Below are 20,455 nucleotides of genomic sequence, written 5' to 3' on the forward strand. Positions count from 1 at the left end.
CAACTCATTATGCTCTCTCCTCTGAGTTCACTGCCCTCTTAATCTCCCTAAACCTATCCCTCCACCTAAACTTCACAACCCATATTCACAGTCAGCCCCTTGACCTCGCTATCTCACATGACCTTGCTAGTTTCATTGTATCAATCACAGATAAGGCCATCTCTGATCACCTCTTGTATCATCCCCCACCAACAACCCCATTCCACGTGCCAACCTTACCTCCTTCTGTGTCTGTCCCTGCAAAAAACTATCCTCCAATTCACTTACAACCTCACTTTCAAAATTCCAACCATCTAGCAGATACTGATTTACTCAACCGCCTCATCTCCACCTTGTTGGCCTGGTCCCTATTAAAACCATTACTCTGTCTCTCACTCTGGGCATTCCTTCTGGTATGGCCAAGATCTACACCCCCTTAAGAAAAAGGGAGACAGATTTAAAAAGATATGGTGGCCAACTGGTTTAGCCATTCACCACCAGATCTGGCTGGATCACATATGCATTATCGGGTCCTGCTCTTGTCTGCTAAAACTGCCCACTATTCCAGGATCATCCTGGAATGCAAAGATAACCTGCGGCTTCCTTTCTCTGTTGCAAATCAACCTCTTAAATCCCTCTCTCCTGTCTCTTCCTCCCACATCTCCCAAAATAAGTGTGAGGAGCTCTACAACTTCTTCAAACTAAATTCGAAACCATCCATCAGCTGTCTCTGTTGCGTCCTTGCTTCCACTAGCTCAATGGGCTAAATTTCCTCTAAAGGTCCCACTGTTCGCTAGCCGTGAACTCACATCTTTCTCTAGTTTCTCTCCTATCTCCCCATATTCCCTCTTCAAGCTCATCTTATCCATGAGACCTGCCTCCCACTCCCTTGACTGTAAAAGTTTCTATAGGTATGTGAAGAGAAAAATATTGGTGAAGACAAATGTAGGTCCCTTACAGTCAGAAACAGGGGAATTTATTACGGGGAACAAAGAAATGGCTGACCAACTAAATGCATACTTTGGTTCTGTCTTCACAAAGGAGGACACAAATATCATACCAGAAATGTTGGGGAACACAGGGTTTAGTGAGAGGGAGGAACTGAAGGAAATCAGTATTAGTAGAGAAATGGTGTTGGGGAAATTGATGGGATTGAAGGCCAATAAATCCCCAGGGCCTGATGGTATGCATCCCAGAGTACTTAAGGAAGTGGCCCTAGAAATAGTGGATGCATTGGTGGTCATCTTCCAAGATTCTATAGACTCTGGAACAGTTCCTAAAGATTGAAGGGTAGCTAATGTAACCCCACTTTTTAAAAAGGGAGGTAGAGAGAAAGCAGGGAATTATAGACCAGTCAGCCTGACGTCGATAGTGGGGAAAATTCTAGAGTCCATTATCAAAGATTTTATAGTTTAGCACTTAGTGGTAGAATCGGACAGTCAGCATGGATTTACGAAAGGGAAATCATGCTCGACAAATGTACTAGAATTCTTCGCGGAAATAACTAGTAAAGTTGACGAGGGGGAGCCAGTGGTTTATTTGGATTTTCAGAAGGCTTTCTACAAAGTCCGACATAAGAGATTCTTCTTTGGCCTCCTTATCTCGAGAGACAATGGATACGCGCCTGGAGGTGGTCAGTGGTTTGTGAAGCAGCACCTGGAGTGGCTATAAAGGCCAATTCTCGAGTGACAGACTCTTCCACAGGTGCTGCAGAGAAATTTGTTTGTCGGGGCTGTTGCACAGTTGGCTCTCCCCTTGCGCCTCTGTCTTTTTTCCTGCCAACTACTAAGTTTTTTCGACTCGCCACATTTTAGCCCCGTCTTTATGGCTGCCCGCCAGCTCTGGCGAACGCTGGCAACTGACTCCCACGACTTGTGATCAATGTCACAGGATTTCATGTCGCGTTTGCAGACGTCTTTAAAGCGGAGACATGGACGGCCGATGGGTCTGATACCAGTGGCGAGCTCGCTGCACAATGTGTCTTTGGGGATCCTGCCATCTTCCATGCGGCTCACATGGCCAAGCCGTCTCAAGCGCCGCTGACTCAGTAGTGTGTACAAGCTGGGGATGTTGGCTGCCTCGAGGACTTCTGTGTTGGAGATACAGTCCTGCCGCCTGATGCCAAGTATTCTCCGGAGGCAGCGAAGATGGAATGAATTGAGACGTCGCTCTTGGCTGACATATGTTGTCCAGGCCTCGCTGCCATAGAGCAAGGTACTGAGGACACAGGCCTGATACACTCGGACTTTTGTGTTCCGTGTCAGTGCGCCATTTTCCGTCTTGGCCAGTCTGGACATAGCAGTGGAAGCCTTTTCCATGCGCTTGTTGATTTCTGCATCCAGAGACAGGTTACTGGTGATAGTTGAGCCTAGGTAGGTGAGCTCTTGAACCACTTCCAGAGCGTGGTCGCCAATATTGATGGATGGAGCATTTCTGACGTCCTGCCCCATGATGTTCGTTTTCTTGAGGCTGATGGTTAGGCCAAATTCATTGCAGGCAGCCGCAAACCTATCCATGAGACTCTGCAGGCACTCTTCAGTGTGAGATGTTAAAGCAGCATCGTCAGCAAAGAGCAGTTCCCTGATGAGGACTTTTCATACTTTGGACTTCGCTCTTAGCGTATAAAATTAAAGCGCATGGGATTGGGGGTAGTGTATTGCGATGGATAGAAAATTGGTTGACAGACAGGAAACAAAGGGTAGGGATAAATGGGTCTTTTTCCGAATGGCAGGCAGTGACTAGTGGGGTACCGCAGGGATCGGCGCCAGGCCCCCAGCTATTCACAATATATATTAATGATTTAGATGAGGGAAGTAAATGTAATATCTCAAAATTTGCAGATGACACCAAACTGGGTGGGAGGGTGAGTTGTGAGGAGGATGCAGAGAGGCTTCAGGGTGATTTGGACAAGTTGAGTGAGTGGGCAAATGCATGGCAGATGCAGTATAATGTGGATAAATGTGAGGTTATCCACTTTGGTAGCAAAAACAGGAAGGCAGACTATTATCTGAACGGCTATAAACTGAGAGAGGGGAAAATGCAACGAGACCTGGGTGTTCTCGTACACCAGTCGCTGAAGGTAAGCATACAGGTGCAACAGGTGGTAAAAAGGGCAAATAGTACGTTGGCCTTCATAGCGAGAGGATTCAAGTACAGGAGCAGGGATTGCTTGCTGCAATTATACAGGGCCTTGGTGAGACCACACCTGGAATATTGTGTGCAGTTTTGTGTGATGTTCTTGCTATAGAGGGAGTGCAGCGAAGGTTTACCAGACTGATTCCTGGGATGGCGGGTCTGACGTATGAGGAGAGATTGAGTCGGTTGGGCTTACATTCGCTGGAATTCAGAAGAGTGAGGGGGGATCTCATAGAAACCTATAAAATTCTAACAGGACTTGACAGGGTAGATGCAGGCAAGATGTTCCTGATGGTGGGGAGCCCAGAACCAGGGGTCATAGTCTAAGGATATGGGGTAAACCTTTCAGGACTGAGATGAGGAGAAATTTCTTCATCCAGAGAGTGGTGAGCCTGTGAAATTTGCTACCACAGAAAGCAGTTGAGGCCAAAACATTGTATGTTTTGAAGAAGGAATTAGATATAGCTCTTGGGTCTAAAGGGGTCAAAGGGTATGGTGGAAAGTGGGAACAGGTTACTGAGTTGGATGATCTGCCATGATCACAATGAATGGCGGAGCAGGCTTGAAGGGCTGAATGTCCTACTCCTGCTCCTATTTTCTATGTTTCTATGACCCTATTCTCAGTAAACTGACCACCTAACTTCCCCTCCTAGTCACATGCTTTTTTTTATTTGTTCACAGGATGTGGGCATTGCTGGCTAGGCCAGCATTTATTGCCTGTCCCTAACTGCCCTTGAGAAGGTGGTGGTGAGCTGCCTTCTTGAACCGCTGCAGTCCCTGGGGTGTAGGTACACCAACAGTGCGGTTTGGAAGGGAGTTCCAGGATTTTGACCCAGCGACAGTGATGTTAGCTGATGTTGTTAACGGTTCTCTCTCTTCAGGTGCTCTCCCTCTCTCCTTTAAATCCATCATCATCCCTGTCCTCAAAAAACTGCACTTTGACCTTTCCATCCTTGCAAACTACTGCCCCATCTCCAACCTCCCTTTCCGCTCCAAACTCCTTGAACATCTTGTCACCTCCCAAATCAGTGCCCACCTTTCCCGGAAAGCCATGCTTGAACATCTTCTGCCTCTGCCACAGTATCAAAACGGCACTTATCAAAATCACAAATTACATCCTTTGTGACTGTGACAAAGGTAAACTATCCCTGCTCGGCCTTCACAAACCCCTGCAGCCTTTGACATGGTAGACCACACCATCCTCCTCCAAACCCTCTCAAATGTTGTTCAACTGGGTAGGACTGCTGTCACCTGATTCTATTCTTATCTATCTAATCATAGTCAGAGTATCACTTGCAATGGCTTCTCTTCTTGCTCTCGCTCTGCTACCTCTGGTGTCCCCCAAGGATCTATCTTTGGCCCCCTCCTATTTCTCATCTACATGCTGCCCCTCAGCGTCATCATCTGAAAGCACAGCATTAGTTTTCACATGTATGCTGACGGCACTCAGCTCTACCTCACCACCACCTCTCTTGACCCCTCCACAGTTGTTAGATTATCAGACTGCTTAACTGACATCCAGTACTGGATGAGCAGAAATTAAATATCGGGAAGACTGAAACCATTGTTTTTGGTCCATGCTCAAAACTCCATTCCCTAGCTACCAACACCATCCCTCTCCCTGACAACTGTCTGAGACTAAACCAGACAGTTCGCAACCTTGGTGTCACTCAGTAACATTGCCCAGCTCTGCTCCTCTCTCAGCTCATCTGCTGCTGAAACCCTCATTCATACCTCTGTTACCTTTAGACATGACTATTCCAACGAACTCCTGGCTGGTCCCCCATTTACCCCTGCAAACATGAGATCATCCAAAACTCTGCTGCCCATGTCCTTATGCCACATTCACCTATCACCCTTGTGCTTGCTGACCTACATTGGTTCCCAATCAAGCAACGCCTTGATTTTAAAATTCTCATCCTTGTTTTCAAATCCCTCCATGGCTTTGCCACTCCCCTATCTCTGTAATCTCCTTCAGCCCACAATACTCCAAGATATCTGTGCTCATTTAATTCTGGCTTCTTGAGCCTTCCTGATTTTAATCGCTCCACCATTGGTGGCCATGCCTTTAGTTGCCTGCGCCCTAAGCTCTGGAATTCCCTCGCTATACCTCTCTGGCTCTCTACCTCACTTTTCTCCTTTAAGACACTTCTTAAAACCTACCTCTTTGACCAAGCCTTTGGTCATCTGACTTAATATCTCCTTATGTGGCTTGGTGTCATATTTTGTTTTAAAATGCTCTTGTTGAAGCACCTTGGGATGTTTTATTACGTTAAAAGCGCTAGAGAAATAGAAGTTGTTGTTGTTATATAAGAAGTTGCTTTTAACTTTTCTCTTGACCAAAGTAGACAATCAGTTTATGTTATGTCTTAATTCCATTACTGACATAGATGAGTTACAACAATGGATCTCTCACCCATCAATAACACAGAGACAGCCGCCGAGAAATTGGAACAATCCCTGTGCCAGAATGGGTAGGTCTGATGTACACCCAATATTAGGGCTCAGGCCTCATTTAAGTGAGATCAGTGAGCTGTGGACATGCTGCAGGAATCCCAGGCTGCTCCCGTGAATTGAGAAGTGCAGAAATGATCGCAGGGAAAGGGCAGATCAGGAGGGAGGAGGTGACTGGGGCGAAGGCAGGTGATCGGGAGAAGGGGGAAGCGATCATGAGGAATGGGGGATGATTGGGAGTGAGAGGCGGCCCGCATCTCCCAGCTTCATAGTCAGTAAAGTATTTTTTGAACAAACTTAGCATTTGGTGGTGACCTGCAGCTGCCCCTTTAAGGACGGCTAGTTTGGCTGAATGTAGACCATGCTTTCCTAACGTAGCTGACCCAGTGCTAGCCAGTCAGAACAGCTCAGTTTTCGGAAACGGCCTCAAACAGGCATTAGGACCCATTCTTACACATGCAAGGGGCCTAACACCTATTTCAGGCACAGACCCTGGATGCCTCTTTTTCTGCCTTTACCACATAGTAGGAGGTGCACTTCTGACATGGATTATTCCCTTAATGCCCTCCCAGTTATTGGACATTTTGGCACCTGTTTTATGCATGTAAAATGAGCACAATATCAATTAATTTCTAGGCTGAGCTAATGTAAGTTAATGAAACCAATGTTAATGGTTATGGAAGTTATGCATTGTATGGCATATTTTTTCTCATATCTTAACGATATTGTGGACAGCACTGAGACTGGTCATCACTTCCTGCCAGGCATGTGTACTGTTGCCCTCTGGGGAGGTGTCCTCGACCTCAATATAGCTATGCATAGAGTGCAAGATGATGGTTTTCATGAGCCAGCTTCAGTGTCTGGCAAGGCTAGCTGCAGCAAGATTTGTGCCTTACACAGCATTTTTATAAGCCAGGATTGCTGAATTGTCCCTTGCAGCTTTGACCCTGGCAAGTCTGCAGAATTGGCTTTAAAAACAATGCAGTTCAGTTGTGAAGAGTATCCACAATGTTGCAGAAATATGAGTCTACTTTGGGGAGAAAGTAATGAAAGGAGAATAAAGATAAACAGTGAAAGAGAAAAGAGATGCTCTCACAGAAGGAAAGCCCCCCTCCCAGAAGACTTTAAATGTCGCAAAAAAGCTACTGAACATATTTTATTTTTTCTGTACAGCCGCCAAAATGCTACTCCTGAAATCTCCATTGAATTCGTTGACAGCAGTGTAGGATCGCCCTCCCATGCCGATCTGAACAGGGACTTCAACAATTTCATATATGACATAACCGCAAATTTAACACAGTGCAGGAATTGGGCCTACGGGTTCTAATGAAAGCAGCAGACCCCCCCTAACGTCAGTGAAAGGCCTGAGTGGTTGCCCTTTGCAGTTTCCTGCTGTGCCTGGCCTCAAAAGGAAAGTTTAAAAACTTACCTCTTTGGGTCTCTTCTAGCTCCGACTGTTCCTTCCCCCAGCTTTGCCTGGCAGGAGAACCAAAACAGTCTTCCCACTCAGGCCACTGGTTACTACAGATGATGTCCTCGGAGCCCAATCTGCATGTTTAAAGAAGAGTACCGCTGGTTTCAGGCGGGTGCCCTTCCCGCCTGCTCAGAAGGGCAGATTAAAATTGAAAACTGTAGGTAGGAAGCAGGACATCAGCAGGCACTGAATGCTCGTCAGGTGGGCAGGGTTAAAATTTCCCCTCCAGTGCTCCCCCACCCCCATTTTACTGTTGTAGTCTCCAAGTAGCTGTTGCATAGATGTAACTTTTTTGACTTCCATTTTGGAGTCATTCTGGGCACATTTTTAAGCACCTATTCAAATGGATAGCAGCTGGAAAAAAATCACCAGAGATATTAGCCCCTAAACTATTGATCTTTATCTGTTATTCCCCTATCACCTTTTTGTTTTCCTCTGGATACTCCAAGCTACCCTCGTCAGTCAGGTGAAAAGATTTATCCCTCCAATCCTGTCAGCTCTGTTATCCCATCATTTTCTTTCAAATGCCAATTAACCTGATGTGCATTCCCTCGTTTTATTTAAGAAATTTCACAGAACTCATGTTCTAGGGGATTTACTTGGAGTCAACTATCAACTTTAGGCGACTAATTTGGTTGGGTAGTGTTTGCGATAGGACAAATTGTCCTGAGCAAACAGGCTTCATGAACTTTACTTATTCCATACTTTTTATTATTTATTCAGTGAAAAATCATGTCTACATAACAACAGTCACTGCATTTCAAAGTAATTTATTATGTGTTTTGGGATCTCTCTGAAAGATGTAATAAACCCAAGTGTTTCTTTCATTTACACTTTTGTGTTTTGTAACCAAATATCATGGCTCTATCATAACCAATACAGCATCTGAAAGCTACTTTAGTAAAACAACTACACAGTCTTGTGTGAGATACTGCTAAATATAATATATTGTTCAATGACAGACAGATCACATTTTAAATAAAATCAACAAGCCAATGTTTTAAAGTATTGCAAAATTACTCACCTTGGAGGTTTATTTTCAGCAAGTTTATATTCTGCCAGTTTCTTCTGATGATAGAGACCAGCATAAATGTAGTAAAAAATGTGAAAGTTTTTCTCACTTCTGAAAGTAAATAAGATTGCTAATATTAATGGAAGCCGATAGATTCTTCAGATTAACTTTTAAAGTCTGAAATGTAATGAATGCAAGAAAAATAGTTTTTGAGAAAAGAGCAGTTTAAAATTCAAATTTTCATAAATAAGAGCCCTTTCATTGTTTTATTATATACTACTGAACTAAGATAGTATTATCATTTTAACACTGCTTTTAATAATTATACATTTTGAACTGAGAAATCAAGGTAATGGGGAAAGGCACATAGTGCAGAATATCATTGTAAAAACGGTAGAAATCTACAGCATAGAGGAGACCATTTGGCCTGCTATCCCAAACACTTCCCATAGCTTTCTCTGCTTCAAATTTTATTCAATTTTCCTTTAAGAGAAGTAATGGTCTCTACCTCATTTTCTCCTCATGGTAAAGTATGCCATGGTCCAACTACCCGAAGGATATTTCCTCTAATCTTTCTCATGATGAATTTATGCTGCATTTTTTGTACAGCTTTATTGTCCTTTTTATAATGGACCTTCCAAAATTTTACATAGTGCTATAACTGGGCCTAACCAAGGTTTTGTACGACTTTTTCATTAATTCTTTGCTCTGGTACTCCATGCCCCAATCCATAAAACATTTTATGGCTTTATCCATCTATACTCCCACTTTCAGGGAATTATATATTTGAACCCCTCAGTCTGTTTATACATCCACATCCTTCAGCATCTTTCTACTAAGACTATGGGCTGAATTTTATGCTCTTCTGGAAAGCGAGTTTTTAGGTGAAGGGGGGATGGAGAGTTGGCGTGGCGTCATCCACCACAGAACCCAACATCGTAATGCTGCATTCCGATTTTGTCAGAGGCAGTGAAGTGCTGTGGCAGTACTTCCGCACCGCTGCAACAGCATTGGGATTTACATATGTTAAACACACTTTAGCATACATCTGAATGTAATTTATTGCAATCTTACCAGGCATTCGCAATCTTGCATAAAAAAAACAGAAAGTGCTGGAAATACTCAGCAGGTCTGACAGCATCTGTGGAGAGAGAAGCAGAGTTAACGTTTCAGGTCAGTGACCTTTCATCAGAACCTGACAGGTCACAGATCTGAAACGTTAACTCTGCTTCTGTCTCCACAAATGCTGCCAAATCTGCTGAGTATTTCCAGCACTTTCTGTTTTTATTTCAGATTTCCAGCATCTGCAGTATTTTGCTTTCATTTTAGTGCTTTCAGTTCGCAATCTTGCGTTGGACATGCAGCACCCATGTGCCTTCAGTTTTGCATCTTTAAAAAGCTGGTGACACCGAGGCGAGAGTCCTCGGTGACTCAAAAGGGTAATTTACTGTACCAATGTTATCTAGGGGAAGTGGTTGGTTGGGAGAACTCTGCAAGTGGCTTGTCTGTGAGGAGGGAGTTGGAAGAACTCTGCAAGTGGTTTGTCTGTCAGCGGGGAGTTAGGAGAACTCTGCAAGTGGTTTGTCTGTGAGGGGGGGAGTTGGGTGAACTCTGCAAGTGGTTTGTCTGTGAGGGGGGAGTTGGGAGAACTCTGCAAGTGTAGAGGTGGCTGTATTTTAGAAGGCCAGTGCAGTGCACCAAAATGTTGTTCGTTTGCTCATGATGGCTCGCACTTTTGGAAAAGTTGCGAGTCCAACATCAATCCATACCATGGAGTTAATGGAGGCTTCCCGTAACCAAATTTCCAACATTTCTTTACCCAGATAGGTCATCTTAACCTTTGAAGGAAGCCGAAGGAGGATAAAGATGGGTACCATTCCACCAGTTTTCTTGGATCCCCGTGCTGTGCTAAGGTGAATCCGCCGGAGTCGGGCCCAAGAGACAGCTGCGCGCAAAAGGAACCTCCCAGATGTGAGCAGCAGCAGCCGACAGCGCAACCAAGAGCACAGATACAACAGCAAGTATACAGAACTCACCTGACATACCTGCAGATGTCTCAGCGGAGCTGCTGGAAAAGACTGCTGCTGTCCAGAGAGGCCATCACAGGCCTTTGCACACTGCCCAATGATGATTTGCTACCAATGGGTTTTGGTGGCCCTGAGGATTACTGTAGCTCTAAACTTTTATGCCTCTGCATCATTCCAGGGATCCACCAGGGACATGTGTGGAGTCTCTCAATCCGCAGTGCATCATTGCATCAAGGAGGTAAACAATGCTCTGTTCAGAAGGGTCAGCAACTATGTGCCATACAGGACAGACCCTGAGAGTCAGGCCGAGGGGGCCATTTGGGGAATTATAACAGGTCCAAGGTGTGATCGACTGCACGCATGTGACCATCAAGGCTCCCACAGACCAACCAGTCACCTTCATAAACAGAAAGGGTTTTCATTCCATTAATGTGCAACTTGTATGCGATCACAGAAAGCGCTTCCTACAAGTGTGAACCTGCTTCCCAGGAAGCTGCCACAACTCATATTTCAGCAGTCCCAGGTGCCACGTCTTTTCACTCCCCCTGCTCACCTTCAAGGGTGCATTCTTGAGGATAAGGGCTACCCATTGAGGACATGGCTTCCGACACCTGTAAGGAATCCAAGCAATGATGCGGAAGAGCATTACAATGCCTGCTATGGCTCCATCAGAGCGACCATCGAGCAAGCCATTGGTATGCTGAAGATGTGGTTCTGCTGCCTCGATAGATCTAATGAAGCCCTTCAGTATTCCCCACAGAACGTTGTGCACATCGTTGTGGTCTGCTACATTTTACATAACATAGCACTACAGATGGGGGAGGCCTTGCAAGAGGGGGACATGTGGGACTATGATAGCTCCTCTGACAAAGTGAACACAGAGAGCACACAAGGCCAAGCAGCCATGGAAGATCCGAGCAGAGTGATGGAGGGCAGACATATTGAGCAGTGCACAAGGGAGGCATAGCAGAGCCTTATAATGGAGTGTTTCCAAAATCCACGACTTGCAATAAAAATACTTCTGACAAAAACTCACCCTCATGTATGTAGTGTCAAATTTCTGCCTCTGTACTATCCTGCCTTCCAGCATGAATGGCAGCATTCAATTGAGCCTGTGCCAACGTGACACCATTCGAGTAATGAAATAATCATGCTCATTGGCATGTTAATGATGTCAGTGGTCACTTTGCCAATGTAGTAAGGCTTTTGAGGGGATTACAGGAATCACAATTATGCCACGGTGGAATGTGGCTACCCACCAATGAAGGCTGAGGATTTTCACCAATGAACTTTTAATTACATTGAACATGATCTCTGTTTCACCCGTGAATACACATGTGTCAAGGTGTCTTTTTTTATATGTATGCGTGTGCTCGTGTGTGATACATCCCCTGCAACAGCAGATGGACTGGAGGCAGGCTGCTGATCATGATGCCCCTTAGCTTGGGATGACTTCAGCTGGTGTCCTCTGCTTGCCTGAGGCCTGGAGGGCCCCGGTTGCCTGAAGGCCTCCTGCACTGGCGTCGCAGCTGCTGGAGGTTGGTTCACTGGTGGAGGGCCTGAGGAGTCGCTGTGCACACTCAAATCATCCTGAGGGGAGACCCAAGACGTGGAGCGCATCCTTTCCTCCTCCGTCCCGAGGCTCGTTGGAACCTCCCTGCTCACTGAAGAAGGACTAGGAGATGGAACATTCTCTGGGCTCCTGGTTCTTCTCTCATCCTGCCACTGCTGAGTGGACATCATGGCGCATCTGTGGAATGTGACTTTCCAAGAGCAGCGCCAACCTCTTAATGGATGAAGCCATGCGCTCATATGCATGCGACATGGCAGCAGTCATGGCATGGATGGACTCCCCCACTGGCGACTCAAGGCTACGAATGGCCTCTGGCATCACCACCAGATGTTGCCTTACCTCTCCCTGCAACTCTAGCATACCCAATGCTGTCGACACCAGAGGCTCGTCATCAGCCTGGGGCTCGGCATGGACCTGGCCACCCACAGTCCTCCCACTGACAGAGGTCTCAGCGTTCTCAGCCTCAGCCAACTGCTTAAGTGTGTGTTGTGCTCTCACCAGATTGTAACCCTGATTGTAAAGCCAAGCAGATTCCCACCAAGGTGAAAGTATCTGTGCTGGTGGAAGGTACAGGAGAGTCATGGGCACTGCACCCTCTGAGTGCTCCTTGTCCTCAGAGGCTGTCGTTAGTCTGTTGAGGTCTGCAATCTCCTATAAATGGCGACCTGCAAGATACAGTGAAAACAACATATGTGCAGGTTGGGCTACACATATTCCATTAAGGACAGAATGCCAGAGCTAATTCACCATGACTATTGCATTTTTATCTGATCGGCAATAATCACTCTCTTGCACAGGGACCCTGAGCTCCACGTCTGAGATGGCACGTCCTCTTTGGCTCCCAGCTAGTTCCAATGCCTCCTCTTCGGCTTGACTTAAAGGATGCAGGTTGTGCACTCTGCCACCGGTCCTGGCCATCTCTCCTGTTATGGACCCTCTTCTCCTTACAGAGCAAGGATGCAGATATTGAACATTACTAAACGTCAACATTATGGTTCCACTAACATGGGAGCTTCTTCAACACCTGGGGGATGCTTTGGTTGGCATACTACTCAACCTGTCATGGTCTAACTTCATCTGAGGTATTAATGAGGGAGACTTGATTCAAAAAAGCAGCCAGTCATCTGCCATCAATCTGCTATGCCCTCCCTGTCTTTGAAATGGCACTGGCACCCATGTGGCATACCGTATCCTGACAAGCAGATCACGCCAAGAAATTTTGGAATGTGCCACTTACCTTTGCTGCAGGAGGTCATTGACCCTCTTCCTACACTGGACCCAGTTTCGTTGGATGACCCCACGGCTACTGATCTTCTCTGCAATCTGAGTCTAGGCTTGCTTGGTCAGGTGGGAGGTCCTCTTGCCATCGCTGGGGAAAAGGACCTCCTGCCTTTCCCTTGCAGCCTGGAGGAGAATCAGCAAGGAGGCATCACTGAACCATGAGATCAACCTTGCTCAGATCTCTGACATGATCAGAAGGATGCCCAGTGGGGCTGTTTGCTGAGTTTGAACTTTTTGGAAAAGCACTAAATTGTTGCTTCAGTGAGCTTCAATAGAATGCAGGGAGAGTGTGAATGCAGGGCTGACAGACTATGAAAGATGGCGTCAGTACCTTGCCCTACATCAGGGGATGAATGCTGTCTCCATTTCCGTCCTTGCCACGTGATTCCCGGAGACAGCCGGGTCCATTATGCAAAATGGCTGCCCGCCATGTACTTGCAGCGGCATGACCAATCATGGGACAAGTGGGAGCTCCGCCATTTTGCACACGTCACTGCACCCGGCTGCGTGATCATTAAATCCAAACCTATAATCCCATTCCTTATTTTTCCTTCCAACAAGCATTAGCTCACACTTCTCCACATGATAGATATTTGTTAGGCAGGAGTATTAAGGGTTGCAGAACCAAGGTGGATAGATGAAGTTAAGATACAGATCAGCCATGATCGCACTGAATGGCAGAACATACTCAAGGAGCTGAATGGCCTACTCCTCTTCCTATATTCCAAATTCAATTCAATTTTCTTCCATTGTGCCCATTCTGTGAACCTCTGTCCTCCCAAAGGCTTTCACTGTCCTCACTAGCAAATTTTGATGTCATGTTTCTTCTGTGGAAGTCCAAATCATCCACATATATTAAAAACAAAACTGAAGCCAACACTGATCTTGTGTACACCACTTTCAACTCTTCTCTAATTCGAACAGCTATGCATCTTAACTCTGTTTTCTGTTGAGCAACCAGCTTTTTATCCAGATTTGAAATGAATAAAAGACAAGGTAGATCAGGAAGTAGTAATGCGAACCATGAGCTTTAAAAGCTGAAGGTAATAGCAATAAGAAAAGACTAGTGAAGGTAAGTACCACTAAAGTTTTCAGGACGTGGGAAAGAATGAGCCTGAGCAAGAGACTAGACAACGATCATGATTTTAAACAAAGTGGGAATGTAGAAAAGTCATGCAGAATGACAATATGTGGACATCAGATGGAACAAAAGAGTAAATTTCAGAATATTGTCAGTAACGGAATGGAATTATTCTTATAACAAGATGATTTCTTGCTAACAGTTTACAACACGGATGTAATTTGTGTAATATTTTCTGTTTTGAAATGTTATGCTTATCCAAGTGAAGAACGTTACTGCTGCAGAACATAATTTTCATACTGGACAACCAATCTCAGCATCAAATGCACCCAGTTGAGGTATAGCTGGCTAATTCTAGTATTAACAAAAATCCTTCATACGTCAGAATCGCATGCACAGTTTAGGAAAATACTAATTGATAGATAAAATGAAAGAATGTATTTAAAACTAGAGATTACATACGCAGGTTGTTGAATAACTCTTGATTTTTCTAACAAATATTCAGAGATCTTTGCTCCCATCACAGCCCCTGTGGGAGTGAACTTCATTTCTAGATATTTCCCAAATCGACTGGAATTATCATTGATCGCAGTGCAAGCATTTCCAAAGGCTTCCACAAGTGGATTAACTTGAAGAATTTTCTCTCGCAGAACACGGTTATTCGCCTGCAATAATGTAAGGCATTTGTGCATTAGCCAAAGATAAATCTTATTAAAAAGAATTTTTGCGATTATGATTGTAAGGTCCCTTTTTGCTTTCAGTTTGGTACAGCAATGACCAGAATGCAGAACTGCAGGGGAAAAGCAGTCACAATAGTTACTAATGTGGAAACCATTAATACAGTACGTGGGAGATTGGAATGGCAGGGATAAATGCCAAAGGTCATGCCTTGAGTGATAGTGACAGCGGGCACACATTTGGAGGTCAACACAAGCGATAGCATCAGCAGGTTGGTAAGCAGCAGGAGCAGGGTTAATTGTTCATCCCTCATGTCAGAGCAGGACAGTGGTAAACGTCAGAAACCATGCTTCAGGCCCCAGGTGGCCTGTGAGCTTTGACACAGGATATCAGCATGTATGGAAATAAAATTAAAATCAGAACATACGTTAAAGGTAAAAAGTTTTAAATTCTATATTTAAATACAAATTCAAATGATCCTAAAATGCTGTATTTTCACTGATATACACTCAAAAATACTTGGACGTAAAGTACAGTAGTACCCATTTCAGATACACGTTCCATTAAGGCAGTTTAATATTAATAGTTATTACTATACCAAACATACCTTTCCCAGATAGGTTAAGTGTTGAACAATCAAATGTGCACTCTCTGTCTTCCCGGCACCACTTTCTCCACTTATGATGATACACTATTATGGTCAAAACAAATGACAAAGCATATCAAAAAGAGCTGGTTAATAGTTAACTTTTATGAAATTCTGCAATCAGAGCACACACAACTTTACAAGTGCTGAAAAAAAATTAACTCAAACAGAAACTACTTTTATTATTAAATTGTAACTAAGAAAAATCTTTAAAAACTGAAAAAATTTGAAGGAACAATGTTATCTTAATAAAACAAATGTAACATTACATTATTTTAAAGACCTTATGAAAGCAGCATCTAAACACCTTTTTTATGAATTTGCAACAAAATACATTACTATAAGATATTATTTTAGAACAGACGAAATTTAGGCTTAAATGCTTAACTCCTGATGTAAAGCTAGCCAACTGCCTAATGAATTGGCTGCCCATAATTTTGTGAATTCAGTTTACTTACAGAATTATTCATAGTTGCCTGCACAAAGTGCAACACAAAATCATGCTGAAATTTAAAGGGATTTGGCCACTTCAACATAGATGGTAGGGAGGGAAGGGGGGATTTTTAGAGCTTTTAAACAAACTCAAAATGCATTTCATATTTTTGGCTGACAATGTGGAGCTGCTGGGGAGGGTTAACCAGTTTGTACTCTAGTGCATCCTTCCCAGAGAATGGCTGTGCAGCATGCTTGGCAGGAAGTGATGGTCAGCTTCAATGTTGTGTACACTGCCTAAAATATCTGAGAACAAATCTAGAAGACAATTGCATGCTTCAAGTAATCTGGCAAGGTAAGATTACTCAAATATACCATCTATCGCTAAACAGTCCAAGAGAGCGTGCTATTAAGAGTTGCCTGTCAACCTGTTGGACATTTAGGGGGGGGAAATTTGCTCACATAGCTCCACTATGCAGACTTAGTAAATTCTCGAGGGGCAGGTAGTGCTGCGGGCCACTACATGTGTGGCTCCATGTGGTGTTCTTCATTGATATCATTGACATGCAGAAGTAGCTAGGGTGGGGTCTATAAACTTGCACATTTATGTCAAGGTAGTATCATATTGAAGGCAAACAGACATTCCCCTGGTTATTTTTCTGCCCCTCCTTGCTGTCTTTAAACTCCGCAAGTATGAGCTGAATATCATTCAAAACAATTTCGGGTGCTTATGAAAGTTTTAAGCTCCCTGAAATGCTGTGATTTGAAAAAATAACAAAAAGAAAAGAAAAACATTTAAAATAATTTTTGAAGTCTTACTGAGACCAGTCGAGAATCCCAACATAGACCAGCGCTTAAAAAATGGGTTATACAGTCCCAGCACAGAATAACCAGAAGGCTGACTCCCAGGACATTGACTGTCCCTTCTATCTCGTAAAACTTACGCACATGCATTACCAGAAAATCCAATAATAGCATTTCCTTGAGCAAACCCGTAAAACAAGCTTCATTGTCAAAAAAATGTGAATTTGATTAACTTTTATTCCTTTCTAGGCCTTTAACTCTTTAAATAAACAAACCAACCAACCAGCCAGGGATTTGATTTACTATCCTAATCAGTCTCCATCTCTCTCCAGTTTATCTTTGAGTTTGATGGACTGAAAGATATACATATGAGGCTTTTCAAGCTGTCACTTTACGGTATATTGACTAGGATAGACAGGTCAGACAGCAGCTGGGCTGGAACACAGCTGCAATATGATCAATCTGACATTTTAAGTTGTAGCTCTGGCAGGTGTTTCACCACTAAAAATTAATTGAACTAAAATAATAAAGAAAACTAGCTGATTTCCCCTGGCCTCAAACACTGATAGTCAAGGCCAATGTCAATTTTTCAGGTCAAGGCAGGCTTAGAGAATGAGGAATAAGGAAACCAATACAGACAAGGAAGAGGAGGATGCAAATGGGAGTGGGGGAGGGGAGGCTGTTAAAGAGGGAAAGGTTGTGGGAATTGAGAAGACAATAGGAGGAAAGGGAAAAGATTGCAGAAGAGATGGGGTCATGGCATGGTAAAGGAGAGGTATAAAGGAAGGCAAAGTGGGGAGTTAATACTGACTTAAAATGCAATCAAGAGGAGTGGTTATTATTAAACAAGAAAAGATGCAGGTAGGGGTAGCATATGTGGAGTAGCTAGAGCCAGTGCAGGGGCTTGGTGAAAATGGATTGGTAGCCAATGAGCAGGTAAGAGCAGGAAATTCAGCCAGTGTCTGGGGGTGTGGAAGGGTTCAAAATCTTGTTCATTAGGAATGATGGGGACAAAACCTTGCTCAATGGTAGGGGAGGGTCAACTTAGTTCTGACATTAACAATTCCTTCAGCTGGAACAGCTCAATGGTCTGGGTCAATCAACAAAAGTTGCAGTAATACCACAGCAAACTGATTGCCTTTTTTTCTCCCTGGGACAAAAATGTATAACGAATTTATAGTTATAAAACCTATCTTATGTTTTATGTAAAACATATGTTCATTTTTTGAACAATTTTGCTTTCCATGTGTACACAAAACTGTGGTTAACTTAGACTTTACTAATATTGATGTTTCCAGTCAATCTTACTCTTACCTGGTCTTTGCTAAAGGTTACCATTCCTTGATATGCAGCATCCGCAGTAGCAAAAATGTGTGGTGGATTTGAGCAACGCTTGACTCCATGATAAAGCTTAGAAAACTGTATTAAAATGTTGAACAATGTTACCACATATCAGAAACATTTTTGCACAAATATTATTGCATTTCATGTGATATATACAATCCATTGTACCTCAATGAAGCATTCATTAACCTAAATTGCATTATTTGCCTTTCATAAACAGTGACTGCAGTTAAACTTAAATCATTGTATGTGCAGGATTTGGAACATTTTTGTGGGATGTAATAAAGTGCTGCACAAATTTAACTTTTTTGACATTTTAGATGCACTTAATTTTATTTCTAACTTCTTCTAAAGCCATTGACTACTTGTTCATGTACAGCACCAAGGTTATATTGCATATTGCATTACCTTGCCCAAGTGACCTTTACTCATACATCAGCTCAATAGAAAGTGTCAGCAAGGTATTTGACAGTAGGGACACCATAGCCAAGTTCAATCTCATCAAGATCTGCTTTCCACAAATATTCACTTCCAATATGGGCTACTCCATAGTGATGAGAAATATAAATCCTAGCTAATTACACTCTCTATAAACCAAACAACTGTAACACCCCTACCATCATCTCACCGAAATCAACTAAATAAGCAAAGACTAGGAGTGGCATCTGGACTTTTCTGATTTGTGCACTCGCAAGATAAATTTGCTGAGTCATCATGGGAACTTGATCATTTATTGTTGTGATGGACAAAGCGTGCGCAGCTCAATCCACGTGAATTTACATTTGAAAATTTGTTTGGGATCCCATGCATGTTATAGGACCCAGTTTTGCATATTGTAATGAGGCTCCCACTTGTCTCCAGTGAGAGATGTGGCCCCTTATTTTTCAGGAAATTCCAAAATTGCCACGGATGTGAAGACTGAGGGAAATTTCATATGGCGATTTTGGCCTCATAACCACCAAATTTCTGCCAAAAAGCAAGGTGGCAGTAAAACCAAAATCTTCTCCTACAGTTGTCATGTTTTCAAAAACTTAGCCGACATATTAGAAATTTTGTCTTACCTCTGGAGAGTAAATAGGTAGGTCCTGGAAAGGGTTTAAAGCAATTAAGATATCCCCAACATAGGTGTATATCTGTAATTCTGAGTACCTTTTCTGGAGACAGAATATGATGGTTTCCTGAGAGAGAAAAATACTATAAAAATGAAGTTTTACAATATGCTTCTTATAAATATACTGTTTATCAGTTATGATGAATAAGAAAAGAACTGAACATCCTACAGAAAGCCATGTAAAGTTACAATGAAGTGAGAACAGTTAAGAATATAATCTAATGTTTTGTTTATTTAGGGTTGAAGAGGAAGAGGTAGAAATAGTAAAATAATCAACTGTTAGAATTTTGGATTTTTATAGAATTATCTTTCTCTTGACCATGTCCAGGAATGGACCTTGTCCTCTTCACTCTTGAAAGTGTTCTTATTCTGTAATCAGCCACTACAGAGTGCATACCCTGAGAATTGATAAGCATCCTCTGTGTCGTGCTTTGCCAAAACTAGAAACTGTTAAAGATGAATAATATCTGAAAAGGAAGAGAGAAAGGGAAGGGATAGGAAACACACATGGAGAGTGCTAAAGTGGAAAAACAATAGGTGGTTAAATGGCAGAAGTAATATTAGCCGGAGAAAACAGGAAGCAAAATGCAGCCAAATATATAACAAATTCCTGTAGATTTCACAAATAATACTAATGTATTTAATTTACAATTAAATAGAAATATGAAGCACAAACATTTGGCAATTACTAAAAATACAATATATAAAAATATATCTGCAAAGAAACTCTACTGGGTCAATTAGTACATCTTTAGGTGTTAAATCTCTGATGATCATTGAATAATATTTCATCTTTGAATAACAAATTCAGCTTATTTTCATTCTTTTGTACTTTTGGGATATGCATACTGTCCACGTGTGACATGGAGCATACATTAGTTTCTGTAGTTCACTTAACTTTCTGTGATTTACACAGACCAAACAAATATATCCGACTTAGCTCCCACGAGATTCATGAAAGATGGTCAAATGTATTTCAAAAGATGTATTATTCCAAAATTGATTATCTCCTTTGCTTCATTTTCTATGCATTATCAGCATATTGTCTATAGCAACTACCATGTATAACCGCGTTTGCCTAAAAAAGTAACTAAAATCTCTGCAACATCTCTGCAACCTGCACCCGTCATTCCACCACCAAACATCAAGCCATCATTTCCCAGACTGTCACTGACCTCATCTACTCTCCCAACCCCGTACAGCCCCCTTCTACCTCCTCCCAAGATTCACAAATAGGACTGCCATAGTAGAACCATAATTTCAGCCTATTCTTGCCCCAAAGAACTTTATTCTGATCTCAACTGTTTTTCCTTCCCTTGTCTAGTCTCTTCCCACCTACATCTGTGACTCTTCTGACGCCCTCCATCACATTAACATTTTCCAATTTACTCACCCTAACAGTTTCCTTTTCACCATGGGCATCC

At 43.0% G+C, this 20,455-nt stretch overlaps 1 protein-coding gene across 6 annotated transcripts in view; it reads right to left on the minus strand.

Moving 5' to 3' along the window:
• The window catches only part of myo3b (myosin IIIB), a 756,411-nt gene that overhangs the window by 476,194 nt on the left and 259,762 nt on the right, over nucleotides 1-20,455 (minus strand). For all 6 annotated transcript variants that reach the window (XM_068035378.1, XM_068035376.1, XM_068035375.1 and 3 more), the window contains exons 11-15: nucleotides 18,982-19,098; nucleotides 17,891-17,995; nucleotides 15,302-15,385; nucleotides 14,479-14,681; nucleotides 8,067-8,165 (exon numbers count right to left, since the gene is read on the minus strand). In XM_068035378.1, the coding sequence (XP_067891479.1) occupies nucleotides 8,067-8,165; nucleotides 14,479-14,681; nucleotides 15,302-15,385; nucleotides 17,891-17,995; nucleotides 18,982-19,098 (608 nt within the window). The remainder of the gene's footprint in view (nucleotides 1-8,066; nucleotides 8,166-14,478; nucleotides 14,682-15,301; nucleotides 15,386-17,890; nucleotides 17,996-18,981; nucleotides 19,099-20,455) is intronic.

The sequence above is a fragment of the Heterodontus francisci genome, chromosome 7 (genome assembly GCF_036365525.1).
Source record: "Heterodontus francisci isolate sHetFra1 chromosome 7, sHetFra1.hap1, whole genome shotgun sequence".
Lineage (NCBI taxonomy): Eukaryota > Metazoa > Chordata > Chondrichthyes > Heterodontiformes > Heterodontidae > Heterodontus > Heterodontus francisci.